Consider the following 21,928-nt stretch of genomic DNA (forward strand, 5'->3'; position numbering starts at 1 on the left):
GTGTGTCTGGGTAGGAGAGAAAACTCAGTCCCTCCCAAACTCTGATCCTTCTGACTACCCCTTGTTGGGGATGCTCACTTTAGAAATGGAAAAGCTAGCCATCTTCCTCTTGGGTGATACCGTCCTTCTACGGTTCCTTCTCTGGCCTTCATATATGTGTATGTCTCTGGCTGTAAGAGAACAAAATAGCCCCTAGTTGCAGTGATGAGCCTGGAGACAAGTGGGTCTTGCCCATATAGTGGGTCTTGCCCATATAAGAACTGCCCCTTTCTGAGCTGCCTGGAGATGATGCAGACTCCCTCTGCTCAATATCATGTTCAGGGATACTGTGCCCCAGGTGACAATGATCTTTGGGATATTTTGGGGGTAGCCCTAGGAGCTGAGGGGGGGTAGTTTGGGCGTGATGGTAAGAGAATGATGCCTGCCTCCAATTTGTATATTTTGATTCACACTTATTCGAGGGTCTCCAGTTGATCCATTGTGTAAAACATTAAGGCTTCCCAAACGCCTCTGCCCTAGATAGGTATACTGTCCTATATTTAAGAGCTGGGGATGGGAGCTGGCCGTCCTGGCGCCTAGTTCCCTACTGGTGGTCCATTCTTGCTCCTGCCTATGAAGCGCTTTGGGATCCCTCGGAAGGACGGAGCGCTGCGCTGGTTATTATTATATCATCCCTCCGCCTCCTTCTCCACCCCTCCTGCCCAGCCTCTCCAATCACCGCGCCGGCGTTGCGGGAACGGCCGGTGCCCTGTGCAGCGGGAGCGCACACCCGCTTCCAGCGCTGGGGGACCCTCTCCAGGGCTCTGCGCCCTCAGCGGGATGCCGCCGCGCCCGGCTGCGGTACCGACCCGTCTCCTTCGCCTCAGCCCGGCGCAGTGAGCGGGACTGGGCGCCCCCGGACCCTGCTCCTTCCAGCCAGCCAGCGCGGTGGGTCTGGGCGCCCCTCGGACGCCGCCGAGCCCGGTGAGCGGGTCTGGGCGCCCCCTTGCCTGGCGCAGCTCGCAGAAGGGGACGTGGCTGCCTCCCCGCCCGGGCGCAGATGTCGGTCTTCAGGTGCAGCAGCGGCGGCTGTCAGGGGCGGCCGCAGAGGCGGGATCGGAAAGGTGAGGGCGGTGGCAGCAGCGTCCCAAGGGAAGGGGCCCGGCTGCGCTCACGTACACACACTGCCGGAGGGCAGGACTCGCGGCACCCCGCCCCCGCGGGCGGCTGTGGAGGCGTTTCTCCTCCCCCGGCCCGGCTGCTCGGTTCCTGCCTGGGCGCCCCTGACTCGGCCTCGCCCGGTCCCCCGCTCATGCATCAGGGCCCGGGAGCCGGACTGGGGCTGGCGCTTGCCCTGGGTGCTGCTGGCGTGAAGAGCTTCCCCTTTCTCTCCTGCCTGCGCTGTCGCGCTCCCCCTGCGCCCCTGGAGCGCGGAGCCGCTTCCCTCCCTCGCCCCTTGCGCGGGGGGAGCCGCCGCCTTCCCATGTTGGAGAGCCCCCCCTTGCCCTGTGGGGCGGGGAACTGCTCTCTTCCCTGCGGCGCTTAGGGCTCCTGCAGTTGCCAGAGCTCGCGGGGGAGCTCTCCGAGGCGTGGGACGCTCCCCTTCCCTTCTCTGGCTCCTTTCCCTCACGGTGCCTTGGCTTGAGCGGCTTCTCCCCGCCGCTGAGGCTGCTGTTTGTTTACCAGGCGCCTCACTGGGGGGAGGGGCAAGTCCAGAGCTGCTGCTTTGGTTCCCGTCTGCCGTGTGCGGCTGTCACGGAGGCTTGGCTGAGATGGGTCACCGATTCGTGAAGCCAGGCCCTTTCCAGCCTCGAGCCCCAGGTGCTATAGGAGGAAGTGGTGCTAGTGATTCAGTAGGGATCCTTCTTCCTCCTGAGTCAGGGCTGAGCTAGTTCCCTGCTCAGCTTGGGGTTCTGGGAGGACATAGGTCAGTGCCTCTGGGGTACAAGCTGGCAATCTGCCTTTGTCCTCTCAGGCTTTGGTTCCTTTCCCCTGTGATCCCTTGGAGTAGTGGCACTCAAACTTTTTTTACTGGTGACCCCTTTCACATAGCAAGCCTCTGAGTGCAAACCTCCTTATAAATTAAAAACACTTTTTATGTATTTAACACCATTATAAATGCTGGAGGCAAAGTGGGCTTTGGGGTGGAGGTTGACAGCTTGTGACCCCTCCCCCCATGTAATAACCTCACAACCCCCTGAGGGGTCCTGACCCCAGTTTGAGAACCCCTGCCTTGGAGGGAGAGGGAGGGTTGCCTCATCTCTAGCATCCCTTGGGCGTGTACAGCAATTGAATTTACCCATGAAGTGAAGTCCACTCCTCATGGCATAGCACCTAGAGACCACAGGATATGAATGAAGTGGCATCGTGGTGCAGAGTAGCACCTGAAATGCTATTGGAGATGACCCAGACCCATTTCCGTTCCCCTGCCCGTCCTTGTTTTTTGGGGGCTGGGAGAACTCCTTGATAAAAAAGGGGGGAAAGAAAAGCACAGACTCTCTTGGAATATAAGCAAGCTAAATACACAGCCAAACTACGGAATGTCAAACTTATAGTCATTGGTATCTTTTTAAAATCAGCAATTAATTCTCCAGTATGTGGTGTTTCTGTTGTAATGCCTAAGGAACCTGTCAAGATGGGGGTGTTGTTGAGCTTGGTACTGTACAAACATGTAAATAGGCTATCAATTTTTAAAATATTTTCAGGTTCTTCGCTCTCCATGCAGTCATCCAAGGGCTGGTGTTAGGCTTGATGTTTGAAGGGAAATTATGACCCAGATACCACAGCAGGTAGTCAGATGGGAGATGGAAACTGTGGCTTACACTGGGAGAACTGGAGCAAGTCGGGGTACCAGCAGCCTGAGGAGAGATTGTGAAGTGGGGGAAAAAAGCATGATGTACATAAATGTATTAGAATACCAGAGTCTGTGACTTGTTCCAAACTAGTTCTTAAAATTGTTTCCCTACTGGGGCATTTTGCTGCTGGAGGTGAGATCTTTGGAATGAAATGTTTACTTGTGGTCACTATAAACATTTTGCCAAGGGCAGGTTGTTAACCGCAGTGTTCTGGTAAATTCTTAGGAAGGCAACTGTTATCTTTTGTATTTTCCTACTCTTACAAAAAGAAGCTGTTCTTAATTTTCTGTCTTAAACAGTTATGTAGTGCTACTAGGTGGTGGTCTTCCCCAGAAAGGGCTGAAGTTCACTAATGCATTAAGTGCTCAGTGTATTGATAAAGTATTATGAGTAACAATTCAGAATGAAAGGTGCCCCAGAAATGTAATTTTTCTAAAAGATACTGAACTTTTTGAATGCTGGTTCAGTGAATCAGCCCAACTGATTAAGCCTTTTTAAGTAAAAGTGTGTCATAGATACCCCAAAAAATCATCTCTCCCTTTGATGGAAGGGTGAGAATAGATTTGAATAGTATAGACAGTCCACCTATATCATTCTCAACCTGTTAAGGCCTAACTGGACATCAACCCCAAATGAGGGACCCAAGGAGATTGTATATCCTAATGATAAGGGTGGTGTAAAGATCTAGGTAGCTATTATAACAATGCAGGAAATATAGTCATGAAAGACTCATGCTTTTTTAATATAAACATTTTCTGTGACCCTTGTTTTTAGCTCTTTGCATGTGTATTGCATGTGAACAATTTGCATTAAATACTAGATAACAGCAAGTTAGTGTGGGACAAAATTAGGGTAATTTGAGAGGTATCCATCCCATGGTATTGTCCCTTGTTTTTACAGTGCTATGATTATGTAAAATGAAATTTAATAATAATGATTATCGAGCTTCAAATCACACTTCAATATACTATTGAGAAGTTCCAATTTTTTTCCAGTAAAAATTTGCAAATGTGGTCTTACTCGGTTGTTAGATGCTAACTTGATTATAGCTGCAATTAAAATGACTGATTTAATGTAAATGAAAAATAATAAAAGCTTGAACAAAGTTATTACTGCATTTATTTATTCACACAATTTGTAGAAGGCCTCAATCCTGTAAAGAGGCATATGCTCAAATAGGACTAATCATGGAGTGATAGTTAGTCATGTGTATAACTGTTTGAAGACTCAGGTCCTATATTTATTCATAATAAATCTAAGACCATTTCAGAATTAATATCTTGAAGTAATTCAGTAATTGTCGGCAAAGCAATAAAAGTGTGTATCTAAGCACTTACGAATATTTCAGTGAAGGCTTGCTTTTGACATTTACTGTTTGTTTGGAATTTAAATTTTCCATATGTAATAGTGTGTGTGTGTGTGTGTATTTTTTTTCTCTTCTGTGGTCAGGATGAACATAAAACATTTTGTCTGCTGACTCTGTTCCCCTTTTTAGAAATCAAGAGGTTGTAAAGTTCGGACTCTTTGTTTGTTTGTTTTGAGTATTTCAATTTTCTTCTATGGGAGGGTCCTCATTTTGATACTTGTGGGGGGGAAAAAGAGAGATTTCAATTGAGGAATCTAATGTGAGCCTGTGCTTTCAGACCTGGAAATATGAGTGTGATTCTATGATGGGGTTGCTTGTGATGGTAGGGAGCAGCGCTCAGCAGCTCTGGGGCTCACTTCTGGCTTGTCATGTGTTCCTAGAAGCTCATAGTTTAGGGTTTCCACCGACCATCTGCTGGGATCAGGAAGGACTCAATCATTTCCCTGCTATTATGGGAGCCACAGATACTGGTGCATTGTGGTCATTATTGTTTTCTGCCTGTGATGCACAATAGTTTAGTCTCCTGTGCACTGTAATACTTTGGCCTAATTTCAGTTGTTGGGTTTAGGATGCTAGGTGGTGGTGGTGGTGTGTGATGTTCTGGAGGTCGGACTAGATGATCTGGTGGTCCCTTCTGGTCTTAAACTCTATGACTCAGTGCTGCTTAGGAGAATTCACAGGCTGCTTGTGAAAAGATCAAAAATTGTGAAAAGAAAATATGATTAAAGAAATAAAAGGGGCAAATCTCACATTCATTTTTTCTTTTGTTTTCATCACAAAATTTTTCCCATTTCAGATAAATTATTTTAACAAACACTTATAAAAGTGAACAAACATAATAGTTGTCTCACTATCTCTGGGGGAATTAAAACTCTGAGAGTCTGCTGGTTGGGCTTGTTGTATAACAGGACCCCACTGAAAATAGACTAGCCATTTTCACATTTTGTTTTTAGCCCATTTCTGTGAAGTGCTGGGATATTACTGTGATGAGCACCATATAATAGCCTATAACATAAGGAAATCATAATGTTATTCTTGAAGATTGTGAGCTTCTTAAAGTAGGAGTAGACTGTGCATGGGCCTAGTTGCAGATAGTCTTTGGTGACATTTTGCCTGGTTGGTGTGCTATTGTTGTTTCTGGGCACCTACAAGAACCTGGGCCTAAATGTCTCTGTCACATACTAAAATTTGGTTAAATACATATTCAGATGAATATTAATCACTTTTTTGTAATTGAATATGTATGTACCTTAACTGATGTATGTGGCTGTTTTTTTAAAGTGAAGTAACTTGTACAAAATTTAACATGATTTGCTTGTAAATGTGTATCATACTAAAATAAGAAATTAATTTCATTTTTTTGGTGGAAAATGTATTGCAAATTCTATAGTTACAAATTACACATGTCCTGGAACACCAATATTGACAGACTTTATGAGTTTTAATTTCGGCTAAGTCCATTAGCCCTGTCTGAGTTAAGAAGTTTCAAAATAACTCCTGATAATATCTTCAGTAATTCAAAGGACCAAGCATCTGAATCAGCAAACTGAAATTAGTATCAAACCCTTTACAAACTTAGCAGGCCTTGTGCATGCTAAACACAAATGGTAACTGTTTTAGAGAACACTTTTTAACATGGTTTCAATTGCATAACTGTACTAAGCTGTTCTAACACAGCTGCTAGAACCTCCATAGTACTCTTCCAGGAACCCGTTCAGATGTTTTCTGGAGCACATAGGATTGTGTGATGGTTAAACTGGTTTTTTCTCATGTTGTTAGTTTGTATTTACACAGTAGGAAGAATGCCAAATGGCTTCCCCCATGGAATATATTGTATTTTTGTTAGCAGCTTTTAATTTTATGTTATATGCACAGCTGTATTCAGTTTTTGGTGCTACAGGTGAATCATACAGTTGAGATGACAACACAGCGTCCTGACTCTTCTAGAGACGAATGCTAAGCCCTTGTGTGGTGATCAGGCATTTCATATGTAACTGTGGTACATAAAAGAGGTGTTTTTAGACTGGTTTCTCAGGTTCCCATTTCCTGGTCTCATTGGATAGCTGACTGTTTAGCTGGCTGACCCATTTCTAAAAAACTGTTTTCAAGATAAATTTTTTTCCATACTCACGATATAGTATCATACATTTCACTTACTTTTCTACTCTGGAAAGTAACTGTTCTTTGCTTATATAGTTGGCATAATAAATTTTCAGATTACATGGGAAACCCAACAATTGAGTATGCATAACTCTTCTTGTAACTAAAATAGTTTACAGCAGATGCTAGCTACTAATTTCTTGCAGTGTTTGTACATAGTTCTGTAATGTCATTGAAAAGCAATTTAGAGATGCATACTGTGGACGCAGCCATATTAGTTGTTTTAAAAGGGGTATTACTTTCCTTGGAGATGGGTTAAAATATGTAGTGGGATCGGGCCTTCAGTTTCACTGGAGCCAGTGCCTGCTTGCAGATGATCACAAACTTTGTGTTTAGGTTAACCCCTGACGTAACTCCATTGATTTCATTTGAGTTGCATCAGGAATGATTTGGTCTGGAATGTAGTCTAGATAGTTAGTTCAGGTTAACTTCCATTAGGTAATGAGAGAATTCCTGCCCTCTTGCGGATTACATACAGTCTATGAATGTGTAGCTCAAATCAGGTGTAAGACACAAGGCATGGAATATTTGTGGTGATGTATTTTTAGTTGCTAAAGCCAAGCTTCCATATGGTACATGAATTCTTCTTACATACTAATTCTCTATTGAGCTCAAATGATTGGAGGATTTTAATAGGCTTGAAATATACTTCCATCAATTATCATTGCCCAACATGATATTTGGATTTAGGACTGTCTCGGTCTTCCTTTTAAATTCTCTCATGCTCAGATTTCCCTGAAGACTTAGTTAGTGTAAAACATGTTAATTTTGTAGTTCATGGGAATCCTGATTTTTGTCCTTTCCATTCCTTGAAGTCAGAGAATTTCATGGCATTTTTCTTCTGTGTTGTTCGAAAACAAAAAAAGTAGAAGAGCGTTTGCAGTTTTTCCATCATTAGTGTGAAACAAATCTTCCCAAGACAATGGGGAGTTTTACAGGGGTTCATGACCTTTCTCAATTAAAAAGTTCCAAGTGGGCCTGTAAGAGCAGTCCCGTGAGAACCAGGCTGGTGAAAAATATAGCAACGCATCTCTGTCTGAGTGAAATATTCCTGTTTGCACTTGCAGTTACTCTGACCCACATCTGTGCCCATTTTTCACTGTAGAGCAGTGTGGCTGTTCTCAGTGTGGCTGAGAAACGCTTCCTATTTTGTATTGGAGAAGGAAAATTTAAATAACATCCCAATAAACTCATGTTTCATTGAAAGGGGCCAGTTATTTGAAAAGCACATAGCTGACATCAACACTGTGAACCTGGTGTGTGTGTAATGTGTGTATATGTAAACAAACTAGGGCAGATCTTAAGGTTGTGTGAATTGTCGTAGGCCCGTTAATTTGAAGTCAATGAGCCTATGACAATTTACACATAGTGGTGCAAATGCTCATCTGGTGTATGTGTGTGTATATTGTACATAAGCATCATTCTTGGGTAGTCAGAATCACTGTGGCTGAGATTGGATAATGGACACTTAACCCTCGTAGGCTGGGGTTTTCAAAGGAGCCTATGTAGAGTTACTGCAGTCTTTTGTACCAGTTGTGTGTGTGTGTGTGTGTGTGTGTGTGTGAGCGAGCTACCATTTTCCATTCTGCTTGAATAACGTACCATCAAAAATAACTTGTTCTAATTATAGCATTAAATAATGGTTCATCTAGAATACTGTCTTCCTCATTTCTTTGTCACCTGAGCCATATAGGTCTGCTGTTCTATCTTGCCTTGTGTTTGTGTATTATAACTTCTGATATTGCAGTCCGTTCCATAGAGGCATGCAAGGTTATGACCTCTGTAACAGGAGAAGCAAAATGAAAATGTGGTTCCTAGGACTAAATCTTCTATTCAAACAAAAATGTCTTCAGTAATAATAGTGAGAAAAATGCAGGGATATTACTACTAGTAAAATCCTTTGTCTAAATTTTTTTGGTTTTAGGTTTATTTTTTAATGCAAGTATCTCATTGGGTAAATGTTTGCATTTATCACAGCTCTCTTTGCTCATGTTATTGCTCCTGGTTAGTTTATCTGTGTTTGATAAATTAGATTATTTTGGATGTTCTAATTTTATTATCTGTCCTCATTAAACTTATTCACCACCTATGTTTTGTTCTTGAAGATTCTCAGAAAATCCACAAACTATCTAGTCATGCTTGCAAAATGCAGGAAGATGAAAAATCTACCCTAAAGGCCATGGGAACAAGATTCCATATCAGATCATGGCATATCAGCAGCTGGCTGTCAAGTCATACTTGTTCCTTGTGAACTAGGTGTTAACATAATATACATGTTAGCATTACACTTCTCTAAATTCAGATTAGTTTAACTTGTCTTCAGAAATTACTGATTTTAGACAGGGGTTCTGTAGAAATGGTTTTCTGACTGCTGTGTTTTTAATATAGGCGTTTTTGAACTTCTTATTCCTATGTGAATAGATGACATATTTTGGAAAAAATAAGCACACAGAAGCCCACTCATGTTACTTTCCCTGTGACTTTTCTTTCATGGCTTACCTATTATTAAAATAACTAAGAAACAGACTACAAAATGTCAGCCTTGAAAACAGAAGCCATCTTTCTGTCTGAGCTTCTTGGGGGCACGCATGATATTTGCTCTACATCAAGAATAGTCTACAGGTATATACCTAAGATCTTAGAACTGATCATCACCTATCCCAGTGATTGGATCCTTTCACACTTCTGTACTTCCAGTGTCCCAGGCTCACTGCTTTCCTCAACTTCTTACTGTCCTCTGGCTCCTTCCCCATACAATACCAATATGTCATGGTGTACTCTACCCTCTAACACCCTTCCTTTGACATCACCTGCCTCTCCATCTCCTTCCTCTTCTTTATTGAATATAGTGTGTACCTCAGTTTCTCCTCCTCCAAGTCTGTCTTGGATCCCTTCCGATTTGGTTTCCATTATCTCCAAGGAAGCCTGCTCTTGCTGAAACTGCTCTCACAAAAACCTATGCTCCATTGTTATCCTTGACTTCTCCGTACTGCATTTTGCACTGTCAGTCATCCTCTCCTCCTTGATAGTCTGTCATTGGGCTTTTATGATATAATCCTCTCTTTCTTACTCTACTGTCTCATTGTTTGACTTTGTCTCCCTTCTGTTTTCTTATCTCCTGGCTATCAAATCCATTCACATGGCTTCAACTTTCATTCTATGCTAATGACTCCCAGATTTACAGTCCACCCTGGTCTGTCTCCTTCCATCCAGTCCTGCATCTTGCTCTGTCTCTTCAGCATCTTTTTTTGCATGTCCCATCATCAGATTTAACTTAAGGAGTTTGTTTTCAGACATATTATCTTCCTTCCTAAATCCTCCCTACTCTGCTTCCTTCTCTCTGGCATTCGATCCGCCCATCTGGGGGTTATTCTTCCCTCTAGCTTGCTCTACACACCCAGGCCATGTCCATGTCCTGCATCTTGTTCCTCCTCCTCATGTTCTTTTTCCTGCACCCACCAGCATATTCTCTCTCTTAGGCCCATGTTCTAGTCTTTCTAGCATCCTTAAAGCCCACATTATCATTTTCAGTCCATGCAAAAGTCCTCCTCCTTGCTTCTGTTTTGGTCATGTCTCTCCCCTTCTGAATCTCTCCACTTGCACCTCATCAACTATTGCATCCTGTTTCAGCTTCTTGTCATCCTTAAAGCTTTATATAATTCTGTCTCTTCCTCCTTATATGAGCTTGTCCTGTTGTGCATCATACTCTGCTCTTTCAGTATGTCCACCCTTGACTGCCTCAATCATTTCTATACTTTTTTCAGTGCTGCCCCCTTTTGTATGGTATGGTATCCCGAGGCTCTACTCTCTTCATATTAAACATCCTCCTTGAAGATCCATGCCATGCCATGATGACTACATTAAATCTTGACATACATATTAAGTAAAAAGAAGCAGCATACTTTACTTCCAGTTTCCCCTCAGCTCAGTTTACTTGCCTGCATGTTCCTAGATGTCATCTCCTTGGGGAGCTTGTTGGTCTGGAAAATATCAAATACATAGCACACCACCACCATAAATAATTAGAATTCTAACTTGGGAAGCAATGCAAAATTCTTCATTTTCAAATTGGATTTAATAGCAATTTTAAAATGGATATGCTTTATCAACTTTGTTTCATTCGGAAAAGACCTACAGATGGAATGTTACTGTGAAAGGAGGAATATATATGCCTTCTTCTTGACATGCATGCAGTATGTATTCTTGGTTTAGATGTGTTCACTCTTAAATTAATTTTTTTTGGTGAACCATAATGCCACTTAGGCCACGTTTCCTTCCTCCTGAATCTTTTTCCCTCCCTAATTAGTCACAATTCATTTTAATAAAAGAGCATATCTTTTACTGTAAAAACAAATGAACAAAACAAAATGACCCTTTGTGAATTGGTTGACTGGAATTGGAGTGTATATTATGGTATCAGGACTTCAGGTATCCGTTGAATGACCCCAGAGCTAGGATTTGACTTCGGTAATCCATAAATAGTAGATTTACTAGGTGAGCTAAAATCAAGTGTTTGGGAGGTATGTTAAGTGTGTTATATTTGGAAGTTAGTCTACTATTTGACATAAATCATAACGCCAAGAAGCACATGCTGAAATGTTTTATATTTTCTGCACAAACAGCTTTTCTGGTTTGAAGGAATCTTACTGAAGCCTGGTGCAGGTCTTAGACTGTTACAGAGATGTTTATTTGTGATGTCACAGAAGAGGTATAATTGAACAGAGATTAAAGAGAATCATTTCTAGAAATCCTGTCCCTTGACTTGGTACTGTATGACACTTTGATTAAGAAACTAGAATGATATAAAATCAACATAGCACACATCTTTTACATTAAGATGAAAAACTGGCTGTTAGGCCTCAAAATATAATTGTAAATGGGGAATCATCAAGGATGTGTGTTTTTAATGGGGTCTTGCAAGGATCAGTTGTTGGCCTAATGCTGTTTAGCATTTTTAATAATGACCTGGAAGAAAACATAAAATCATCACCAATAAAGTTTGCCAATGACGCAAAAATTGGGGAACTGAAAAACAATGAAGAGGACAGATCACTGATGCAGAGCGTCAGATTAGATTAAAGGATTAGAAAACATGGCTTATACTAATTGAGCTCTTTGAGTCTATCTATTTATCTTAACAAAGAGAAATCTTAAGGAGTGACTTGATTACAGTCCTTAAATGTCTGCATGGGGAACAAAAATTTGATGATAAAGGGCCTTTAAGGGTATGTCTGCATGGCAAAGAAAAACCCTTTGCAGGCCGGTACCAGCCGACTTGGGCTGCAGGGCTGTTTCATGGCTGTATAGACTTCTGGGTTAGAGCTGGAGTCTGAGCTCTAGGACCCTGTGTGGTGGGAGGGTCCTAGAGCTTGGGCTCAAGCCCAAGCCTGGAAGTCTACACATCCATAAAACTTGCCCTGAAACCCAAGCCCTGTGAGCCTGAGTTGGCTGGCAAAGGATAAGTTTTTTTTATTTGCTGTGTAAACATACCTTTAATCAAGCAGAGAAAGGTATAACACTATTCAAAGTCTGGAAGTTGAAGCTAGACAAATTCAGACAAGAAATAATGCATACATTTATTATGTTGAGCGTAATTAACCATTGGAACAACTTGCCAAGAGTTGCGGTGGATTCGCCATTACTAATAATTTTTAAATCAAGATTGAATGTTTTTCTAATTATGGGGAAGTTCTATGGGCTGAGTTATACAGGAAGTCAGACTAGATGATAACAATGGTCCTTCTGGCCTTGCAATCTACGAATTTATGAATCTTGTGGCCTGTCAACCCTAAAACTTTCATTGCTGGTAAAGCCAGTGGAGCTGAGCAGGTTGAGCAGTAGGAAGTTAGAAAAATATTTAAAAAAAAAAATGTGTAGAAGAACCCACTGTGTATTCAGAATGTAGAGTGCAGATTTCAATAACTATCCTAATTTCCCCATTCTAGCTGAAGTGAAAAAAGTATTAAAATTTTGGCTGATGTGTGATTTTTAAGCACAGTTTACATTTAGGATGGATTTTTCGCATCACAACCTTTTCAACAGTAATGTCCAGAAATAGAAGATTTAGGTACAGGATAATATTTGACCTGATGGTTAATGATGGTTTCCTGATCAGTCTGTATAAGTGTATCCTCTAAGGCATGTATAGACAATCCCAATCAGTAATTGACTCAGTGCTTCTTCCTCGGTAAGGAGGGACAGAAGTCCAAAGAATAGGCTGTAGAATGAAGTGCTGCCAGCCTACGATATCTCAGTGAGTGATACTTGCCAAGACGCAAATGGAGAAAAAACAGGATATAAAAAACACTCTGATTCTTGCTGTGTCAGAACTTTGAGGGAGTGATTTTTTTAACTTGTGTTTTCACAGATTTTGATCTCCAAAGAAGTTACTAACAGAAACGATAGATATGTACAAATGATTTACATTAAGTAGTTATAAATATAGGTCCCATCTTGCAAATACTATCCAGACTATATAGTGGCTAGCATCTGCAGGATGGGACCCAATATGATTGAAAACTGTGCAACTGAACAGCAGCAGCAGTAAAACTGATCTGCCCTCTTCTCTGCTCACCTTAGAAGTGTGAACTTGATATAATTGGACGTTGATTCTTTTTCTGTAAAAGCAGTTGATGTTCAGAAAACTAGTGTTGGCCTTATGTGCCAGGTGTAAATATTTATGTTGAATTTGTTTTTCAGACTGACAGTTTCACATTCCTTTTTACAACCTGTATTGTAAAATCCTAAGTGTATTTGGAAGAAAATGATTAATCAAAATAAAAAAACTGTGAGTGTAATAGAAAATATAACTCTTGTTTTTGCAATGGTACAAAATATACAAAGTGTTACGAGTACAGCTTGTCATAAGATGTCATGACCTCCTCCGACAACACATGTGGAGAGTGGAAACAACAGACACATCAATCAAGGTTCTGTATAGAACATACAAAGAAGTCTGACTCTAGGATTTTTCACGTATATGGATCAAATCTTTTTGAATGCCATTTCTTGTGGGTGCTGACATTTATCCCTTGTTCATACTAATCTGTGGTACATTCAGCATTGGATTTTCAAAGGAGCCTAAGGGAGTTACATACCCAGTCCCATTCAGTTTAAATAGGAGTTAGGCACCCAGTTCTCTTAGGCTACTTTGAAAATCCCAGCTTCAGTTGTTAGGAACAGATTGTCAACAAAAATCTAAGCAATTACTTCCAAAGATAGGAAATAATTTCACAACTTTTGGGTTTGCAGGTGAAGTATGTTAGGTTGTGGAAAAATTGATTGGGGCTATAAATTGCCTACAATGATGCTAGTATGGCTAGTAGAACTTATTTTGTATCTTTGAAAGAATTAGTCCCCCATTTGCATTTGCCTGGTTTGGGAACCCACTAGTCTATGGATCTGGATGGTAACGCTCTGTCAGTGAGAATTATCAAAGGGGGCTGGAGAGGAGTCTTGCTCATATCTAGTTGTTGTTTTTACAGTAGAGTTCTGTTATGTTAAATCCAAGGACAGAATTTAAATTTTAAATTGCAGAGTTCAGTCCATTTACAATGGAAATAGTTAGAGGGGACACCTGGACCAGAATCTGATCAATAAAACATTTAATTATGCTGTGGTGGGGGATAGGGGGAAAGGGAAAAAGTTATTTTGCTCAATATTAATAGCAGGAATTGGAGATTTCCTCAACTGAGATTCCTTATCACATTTTTGGTATTACTTTCAGATACCTTGTTCACAAGTGAGAACTCTGTGACTAGATATTTGTCAGTGACGTGTATTAAACTGTGAGAATTTTGGATAGGAACCAGTACAATAATATTCTAATAGTTGCTGCACTCTTAATTTGTAGTGGATGAACTGTGAGCTAGTTCCACCATTTCTTTTTTTTTTTTTGTATATCTTGTTGCTTCTGGACAAACTAGGAAAAACCCTCTTGTCGAACAGGCTGGGAGTGTCAGCAAGTGAACTGCAGTTATTTCACTGCCCTCCACAGAAGCTGCTGATCTTAGCTTATAAATGCTGACTGACTTCTGTGACTGAAAGAAGGTTGAAAGTAGCCTCCCACCTTCACTTCCTTGTAAATGCCAATGAAATGCAGAAGAAATAGATGATCCATCCATCCTGTTCTTTTGTATTAAGCAACTGGACAGAGATCCAGATTTTTTTTTTTTTTGTTGGGGCAAGAGGGTGGAAAAATTAAGGCTCATCAAAATACCTCTTTCAAGACAAAGCAAAAATCTTAGCCCTGCAGCAGACATCAGTGTGAAAAATCAAAATGCTGCTCATGCTAGATCTTTCTACCAGTGGGTCAGATGCAAAGTTAAAATAAACTTTCTATATAAACAAAACAAAGTTCCTCAGCTAAATTAAGTCCCAGCATTTCTTTGTTTTGTTTCAGAAAAATAAATGAATTTTCTTCTTCCTGGTCAGCAGGAAATCCAGCCAGATGGAGTCTGAGAGTTCAGTTTTGATTTTTCTACAAGTTCCATATGCCTTTCCACCTTTTTGAAGTGTTTTATTTTACTTTTAGAAGTAATAACCGCTTGTCTTCATATCAGTCTGTAAAGCACCTAGATATAAAGCACCACTGAACTTGGTGATCAGTGATGCAGCATTAGCTTCTAGTGAGGCTGCTCAATTTTTTAATATAATTCAAAACATCTATGTATTTTTCTCTGCATGAACTCATTGATGACAAATTTTGAAGCAACATCTGGGAACATCCACTCTGACACTGAAAGCACTGAGTGCCACGTGATAGGAAAGTCGAGTGGAGGCGATAAAGCCTGTCAAACACCAAATTGGGATGATAGATGATGCCACAGTTGCCATTATGAAGGATAATGCTATGACAGGAACTGTTCGTGGGAGAACAGTGGCAGAGGGAAATGGAATCACCAGAAACATACATAACTTCAAATTTCTGTGTGGCGTAGTGTTGTGGCATGACATACTGTTTGAAATAAATGTTATAACCAAGAGACTCCAAGGTGTTGACCTTGATATATCTGGAGCAATGGAACAACTCAACAAAGCAAAGTCGTACCTACAGTCTTACCGGTCAGATGGGGGACTTCAAAACGTTCTGAAGAGTGCACAGAAGTTGGAAAAGGAACTTGACACTGAAGCTATTTTCACACCCATTCAAGAATACAAGTCACCGAAGAAGAAGATATTTTGATTACGAGGCACGGGATAATCCCATAAGAGATTCCAAACAACAATTCAAAGTTGAATTCTTTAACCAGGTGCTAGATTGTGCAGTACAGTCAGTTTAATGCAGCTCAAGGAACACAGCAGTATATTGGGGATGTTGTATGATATTCCAAAACTCCTCACTATACCTGAAGAAGACCTACACCAGCAATGCAGGGCACTAGAGACAGTGTTGACACATGATGACATGCGCGATATTGATGCGAGTGATTTTAGGTGATGAACTGAAAGCCCTTTCAAGATACATTTCAGCAGGATCAACTCCAAAGGCTGCTCTGGAATATATGTGCACAAATTAGATGACCACTCTTTTTCCAAATGCTTTTGTTGCTCTGTGCATACTTCTAACACTTCCTGTAACAGTTGCCAGTGGAGAATGCAGCTTCTCCAAGCTGAAGTTAATAAAAACACATCTACGCTCCACAATGACACAGGAGAGGCTGGTCAGCCTTGCATCCATCTCAATAGAGCATGAGCTGGCCCAGACTGTGGACCTTCAGGAAGCAGTTCAAATCTTTGCAACCAAAAAGGCATGGAAAGCACCACTTTGATTATTCAGACAGATAAAAATGCCAGTGTTTACCATGCAGACGAGAAAAGTTACATTTGCTGTTCAGGCGTTTGAAAGTTAAGTGTTACTTAAAATTTTTGAACAAGGCATTTTAAGTTGTTCTCCTTTACTGGGGTAGGTAACAGAGCAGTACCATGAGAGGAGTAGAACAGGAAGAAGGCAGAACTGAGACCTTTCAAAGTTTTGGCCCGGGCATGGGGGCATCATTTAAGCTCCCCCTCTCAGGTGCCAAAATGTTGTGGGCCGGCCCTGGTGTTACCCGCCCCCCTTTCTTCCATACCCGGTGACTTTTTTCCCCTGCTGAGAAGTCTGGCATTATGCCCATGCTCCTTTTCTGTCAGCCATGAACATCAACATTGTCTCTGCGGCCTAGCTGAAGCTCGCATCTCTGCCAAGTGCTGCATTTTGCTCTCTTTCCTCCCAGAACTTGAGAGTTGGGAACGGAGACTTAGAAGATATCTGATGGAGAAGGCAATCAGACCCCAATCATATCTGGGTTGGGGACCCCCCTGTCCCTCCATACATCAGTTTCAGCAAGCAAGCAGTCCCTTTCCGAGTACTAGTTTGGGAATGGAGGCTAAGACTGGTAAGCCTAAGCAAAAGGCTTTACAGAAGAGTAGGGGCACTCTCATAAGCATATGGACAAATCATCTTTGTCTACAACTTCCCCAAAGAGAGAGGATTCCTCACCAACCGCATCAAAGTTGGGAGAGCCTGCGCACATGGGCACTAGGGACTTACATTTGAGTAAATCTTCTTGGCAGGAGGAGGCAGCATATGGATCTGATGGTTCTGATGTAAGCTTTGATGGTGAAGTCTCAGGATAAACAGCTCCTGGTGTGCCCATCCACTTCTAGAGCTGATGCAGTACTGATATCAATAGGGTCCCAGAAGGTGCCAACTTCTATGGTGGCCAAGGAAGATCCATTTCTGACAGCCCCGTCAATGGACTTGTACCATACAGCGGTCTAAAAACAATGTCTCCCTGAAGGACATCTTTGCCCTTCCCTATCTGCATTCATCCCTCCTATGGGGATCATCTCTGTTCCATTGTTACACTAAAGAAGAGACTGTTCCAAAGGTGCAACGTTGTTCTCCCGTCTCACCTGCCAACTTCGACATGCAGCCATCGGCACTGTCTGTTCTGATGGTAGTATAGGATCCAACTTTCTTTTTGGATGAGGCAGAGGCCCCACAGAAGTCTTTGCAGTACCGGGTGGAGGTGACATGGGACAAGCCCTAGAAGATTAGGCTTTTGGCCTCCAACCAAACATGACTGGCCAAGAAACAGATGGTACCCCGTGCCACGTGGTCCTCCTCTGCCAGTTGATCCATCTTACTGCCTATATTGGGGGTGAGGGAGTCCAACCCTAGGCACCCAGAATCAGTGCATGAGCCATATTTGCCATCGCCTGGCCATCCACAACTGGCCCTGTTGGAGTATTTGGAGGAGGGTGAGCAGATCCAAAAGCTCTGACGGTCTCAGGAGAAATTTCTTTGTCATCACCAGATGAAGCAGTTACTACTTCTTCTCCGGCTCTGCTAGATGATTTAAAACAATATAAAGAACTCATGCGCAGGGTGGTGACAGAACTACAGATTCAGCTTGAGGAAGACCAGGAGGCTAAGCACAGATTACTGGACATTCTGCAGCTTTCTGGGCCTAGTTAAGTAGTCGTCCCCATCAAGGCCATCTGGTCCCAACAAAGACAGTTTTGCACACTCCTGCTTCTTGTGTTCCCAGTTCTAAGAGAGCAGGGAAGTGTTACTTTGTTCCATCCAAAGGAGGTGAGTGTTTGTTCTATTACTCACCACCTCACTTCTTGGTGGTGCAGGTGGCCGCAGAGCAATCTAAGCGACAACACCCAAAGTCTGTTCCTTCTGATAAGGTACTCAAGTGGTTCAACCTCCTGTGGAGAAAGGTCTTCTCTTCCACCTCATCTCCAGTTCAGGATTTTTAACTATCAGGCCTTTTCGGCCAAATTTGATTTGGCCACTTATGCTAAATTTATGGATTTTAAGGACATTTTCCCTGAGGAGGCTAGAACCGGCACTAAGGTGGATGAGTGCAGATTGGTGGCCAAAACTTCCTCCAGGCTGTGGTGGACACAGCAGATACTGCATTTAGTGGGATGCAACAACTATTTTTATGAGGAGAGATTCATGGCTGCAACCCTCAGGTTTCCCTAGAGAGGTGTAGAATACCATCCAAGATCGGTCCTTTGATCCAGTCAGGCTATTCCGCAAGAAGACAGATGAGTGTCTCCAATCCCTTGAGGACTTGGACAATGCTTCGCTCACTGGACAACTATACCCCTGCCCTGAAGAAAAAACACCATAGACAAGGGTGTAGGACAAGACTGCCTCTTCAGCCTTTATATCACCAATATCCCCAGGAGCCACCATGTAAGAATAGAGGATTTATAAACCCAGGAACCCAGCCTCTGCAACATCCACCACCAATTCGTACTCTGAACCTCCAGAGTTTCTTTGGATGGGACTTTAGAGACATGCGTCCCTTTTATTGATGCTTCTTCATTCCCCTCCTCAGATATTTGAAGGACACCTTGCCCAATTTGCCAAAAACTGGAGGGCCCTAACTCAGACAAATGGTACAAGGTGCCTGGACCCTGTGGGAGTCCAGAATACATATGTTTACTAGTGGTCTGTTGTGCCTGCAGTGCCTTCCTCCCACTCATCCAATCCAGACATGTCCAAATAATGTTGGACAACATGACAAAAAGTATAATATATAATTAAGCAGGGGACAACCTCTCTCCCTCTATGCATAGAGGAAGTCACTCTCTGGACTTAGGGTTATGTGATGGCCGGTGCACCATCAGCAGCATAGATACCAGGGGTGTAAAACTCCCTAGCGGACAGCCTGAATAAACTTTTTCCCTCAAATCACAAGTGGAGGATTCACAATTTGGTTCTTGACAATATCTTTGCCCAATGGGGAATGCTGAGCTGGAAAATTTTCATCTTGTGGGCGAACAGGAAATTTCCTTTGTACTCTAAGGGTCAATGGTAGATGCCCTCCTGATGTCATGGAAGGATCACCTGGCATATGCCTTCCCTCCTAATCTATTGATACCACAAGTTCTATGGAAGATCCATGAAGACTGAGCTTGGGTCATCCTGATTGTGTTCAACTGGCCCAGATACTTCTGGTTTTGCAGATCTACTTAAGCTCTCGCTTTGACCACCCATGAACATCACCCCATTTCTGGTCCTTCTAACACAGCACAGGGGCAGATTCAGGCACCCCGTCCAGGACTGCTGCAACTCAGAGCCTGTTATTTGGGTAGGCATTGGAAATCGAGCGCTCATGTTCCAGAGGGATGCATTCCAAACCAAAGCAGAAAGAATTCTATGAGGAGCTGTTACTCAGCAAAATGAAAACATTTCTCCCCTTGGGCTCATCATTGCCACTTGTCTCCAGAATCTGCTAGGATCCCTGCTATTTTAGAGTATGTACTTAATCTGAAGTCTTTGGGTCTCACACTCAGTTCTTTGCTGGTGCATTTAGCAACAATCAGTGCTTTCCATCCTCCGATGGATCACTGTATGTTCTTCACTCACCTGTTGCAACTAGATTTCTGAAGGCGCTTCTCAAATTGTTTCCTCCATTGGTGAAGTTTGCATGTCAGTGGGACCTCAGTTTTGTTTGGTCTTCTCTCTCTAAATTTCCCTTTGAGCTTCTAACCACATGTTCTATGGTCCATCTGTCTGTGCAGGTGGCCTTTCTAACAGAAGAGTCAGTGAGCTGGGGGTGCTCATGGTTTACCTGCTATATATTACTTTCTATAAGAAAAGGTCTCATTATGCTCTCACCCCAGATTAATCCCTAAAGTAGTTTCTGAGATTCATGAGAGTCAGGTAATTTTTTTTTTCTTACCAGTATTTTTTTTTTTTCTAAACTGCATGCCTTGGAGGTAGAGAGAAGGATGTGTTCTCTGGATATCCAAAGGTCTTTGGCCTTTTATCTACAAAGGACATTAGAAAGATACCTAAACTACTTGTTTCCATAGCAACCCGATTAAGGAGTCAAGTTGTATTGGTGCAGAGACTTCCTAAATGGATCTCAGTTGTATTACCCTTTACCAAGTAGCTCGCATCTCCCCCCACCAGAGGGCAAGCTGCTTCATCGTCATCTCCAAGAGACATATCTCTATTAGATAAATCGTGCAGCTGTTTGAAGGTCTTTGCATACCTTCATGAGACATTGCACTCTGGTCCAGTCATCCACCATGGCTACAGCTGTGGAGACAGCAGTACTACAGTTAGCTATCACTTCAATATCCTCACACCCAACTCCTGTTTGCAGAGATGACCTCTGCTTGCCAACTTTGGTGGGGGAGGTCGGCTTTAGCAGTGTTACTGAGCGTGCACAGCCCATGTAAGCCGAGTAGCAAATTCGGGGGGGGGGGGAGGGGGGCATGTGACCCTGCATGGCCCCCCCGCGTCGGCTCTGCCTGTTTGACTACTGCTTGTTAATCTCTCATGTGTGAAATACACATAGGGACCATGACTGGAAAAAGAAGAAATGGAGGTTACTTGCCTGGAGGTTCTTCGAGATGTGTGGTCCTATCTGTATTCCACTACCCACCCTTCATCCCCTCTGCTGCAGATTGTTTGGGCTGCGGTAATAATGGTAAATTGTAGAGGCGTTGACCCGCACCACCCTTTATGCCCTCGGTTTGGAGTACAAGGAGAGCTACAGTGCATGTGTGGGCCAATGGACACTGCTTGTAAAAATCAAAAAGAAAAACAAGCACACCACTCCACTCAGGACTCAGGCATGTGATGCACATATGTCCCCATCGGTGGAAAACAGATAGGGACTTTACATCTTGAAGACCCTCCATTACTACTACTGTTTTGTGATGGCATCTTATTTTTCATTCAGCCAAGATCCTGTAAATGTAAGGAGTAAACAGAGCATATGCTGAAAATATTAAATTGAAAAAATGTCAAGTGCTATTAACACAAGTAAGGATTTGTTTAAAATGCTGTACATTTTTTTCCTTCAGTGTTTCTTTAACTGTATCTTGGTTTCCACACAAGCAAAACCAAACTGTGAATTGTGCAGAGCTGTTGTATCAAACTTACCTTAACAGAACGGAATATTAATAAGAACATTTTCCAGGTCATGAGAGTCAATACTGTTGTCATTTAATCTGCCCAGAAAAGATTATGGAAACATCACAGTGACTGGGAGATTCCTCTTTTCCCCCTGCCTCTTCCTCCTCAAATATTCTGAATGCTTTTAAGCATCAGGCCTTCTGACTTGCATCACAATTTCCAAACAGCTGAATCCACTTGCAAGTGAAACTGACAGTGCTGTATCATAATTCCAGGAAGGACAAAGACTGTTTTAAATGTTTCACAACACACCCACAGACAGCCTAGAGATTGCATAATTTAGTACGTGCTGTTGCTGTAGTAACCTCATTGGTTGCTACCAGAACAAGGCATAGGCATGACAGTCCTCAATAGATTTACCATGTTGGAAATGGAGGGTGTTTTCAGTTACACCTCTGGGTCCTTTAAAGAAATTGGTTAACTTCTGTAGATGCTGTGTCATTTCTCTTTACTATGCAATATGTTGGTACTTCTCTGTATGCATCTCCCCAGAGACAGACAGGCACGCACACACCTCCCTCACCCCCATATTTAGTTTGAACTCCCAAGTCTGTACAAAGTTAGTTACAGGATTTAAACACTTATGTTTTCAGAAATGTACACAATAAAATTCTTTTAATCAGCATGTGC

General features: G+C 42.4%; 1 protein-coding gene and 1 long non-coding RNA gene across 3 annotated transcripts in view; one reads left to right on the forward strand and one right to left on the reverse strand.

Moving 5' to 3' along the window:
• The first annotated feature begins 743 nt into the window (after positions 1-743).
• The window catches only part of PFKFB4 (6-phosphofructo-2-kinase/fructose-2,6-biphosphatase 4), a 93,735-nt gene continuing 72,550 nt past the window's right edge, over positions 744-21,928 (forward strand). For both annotated transcript variants that reach the window (XM_077823020.1, XM_077823021.1), the window contains exon 1: positions 744-1,103. In XM_077823020.1, coding sequence (XP_077679146.1) covers positions 1,040-1,103 — 64 coding nt within the window. In that variant the 5' untranslated portion in view covers positions 744-1,039. The remainder of the gene's footprint in view (positions 1,104-21,928) is intronic.
• Positions 2,523-21,507, reverse strand: LOC144268304 (uncharacterized). The gene is made up of 3 exons (XR_013346727.1): positions 21,266-21,507; positions 10,299-10,340; positions 2,523-2,837 (listed from the first exon to the last, which is right to left on the reverse strand). It is a non-coding gene; the product is annotated as an uncharacterized LOC144268304 (long non-coding RNA).

Source organism: Eretmochelys imbricata, chromosome 7 (assembly GCF_965152235.1).
Source record: "Eretmochelys imbricata isolate rEreImb1 chromosome 7, rEreImb1.hap1, whole genome shotgun sequence".
NCBI classification, from domain to species: domain Eukaryota; kingdom Metazoa; phylum Chordata; order Testudines; family Cheloniidae; genus Eretmochelys; species Eretmochelys imbricata.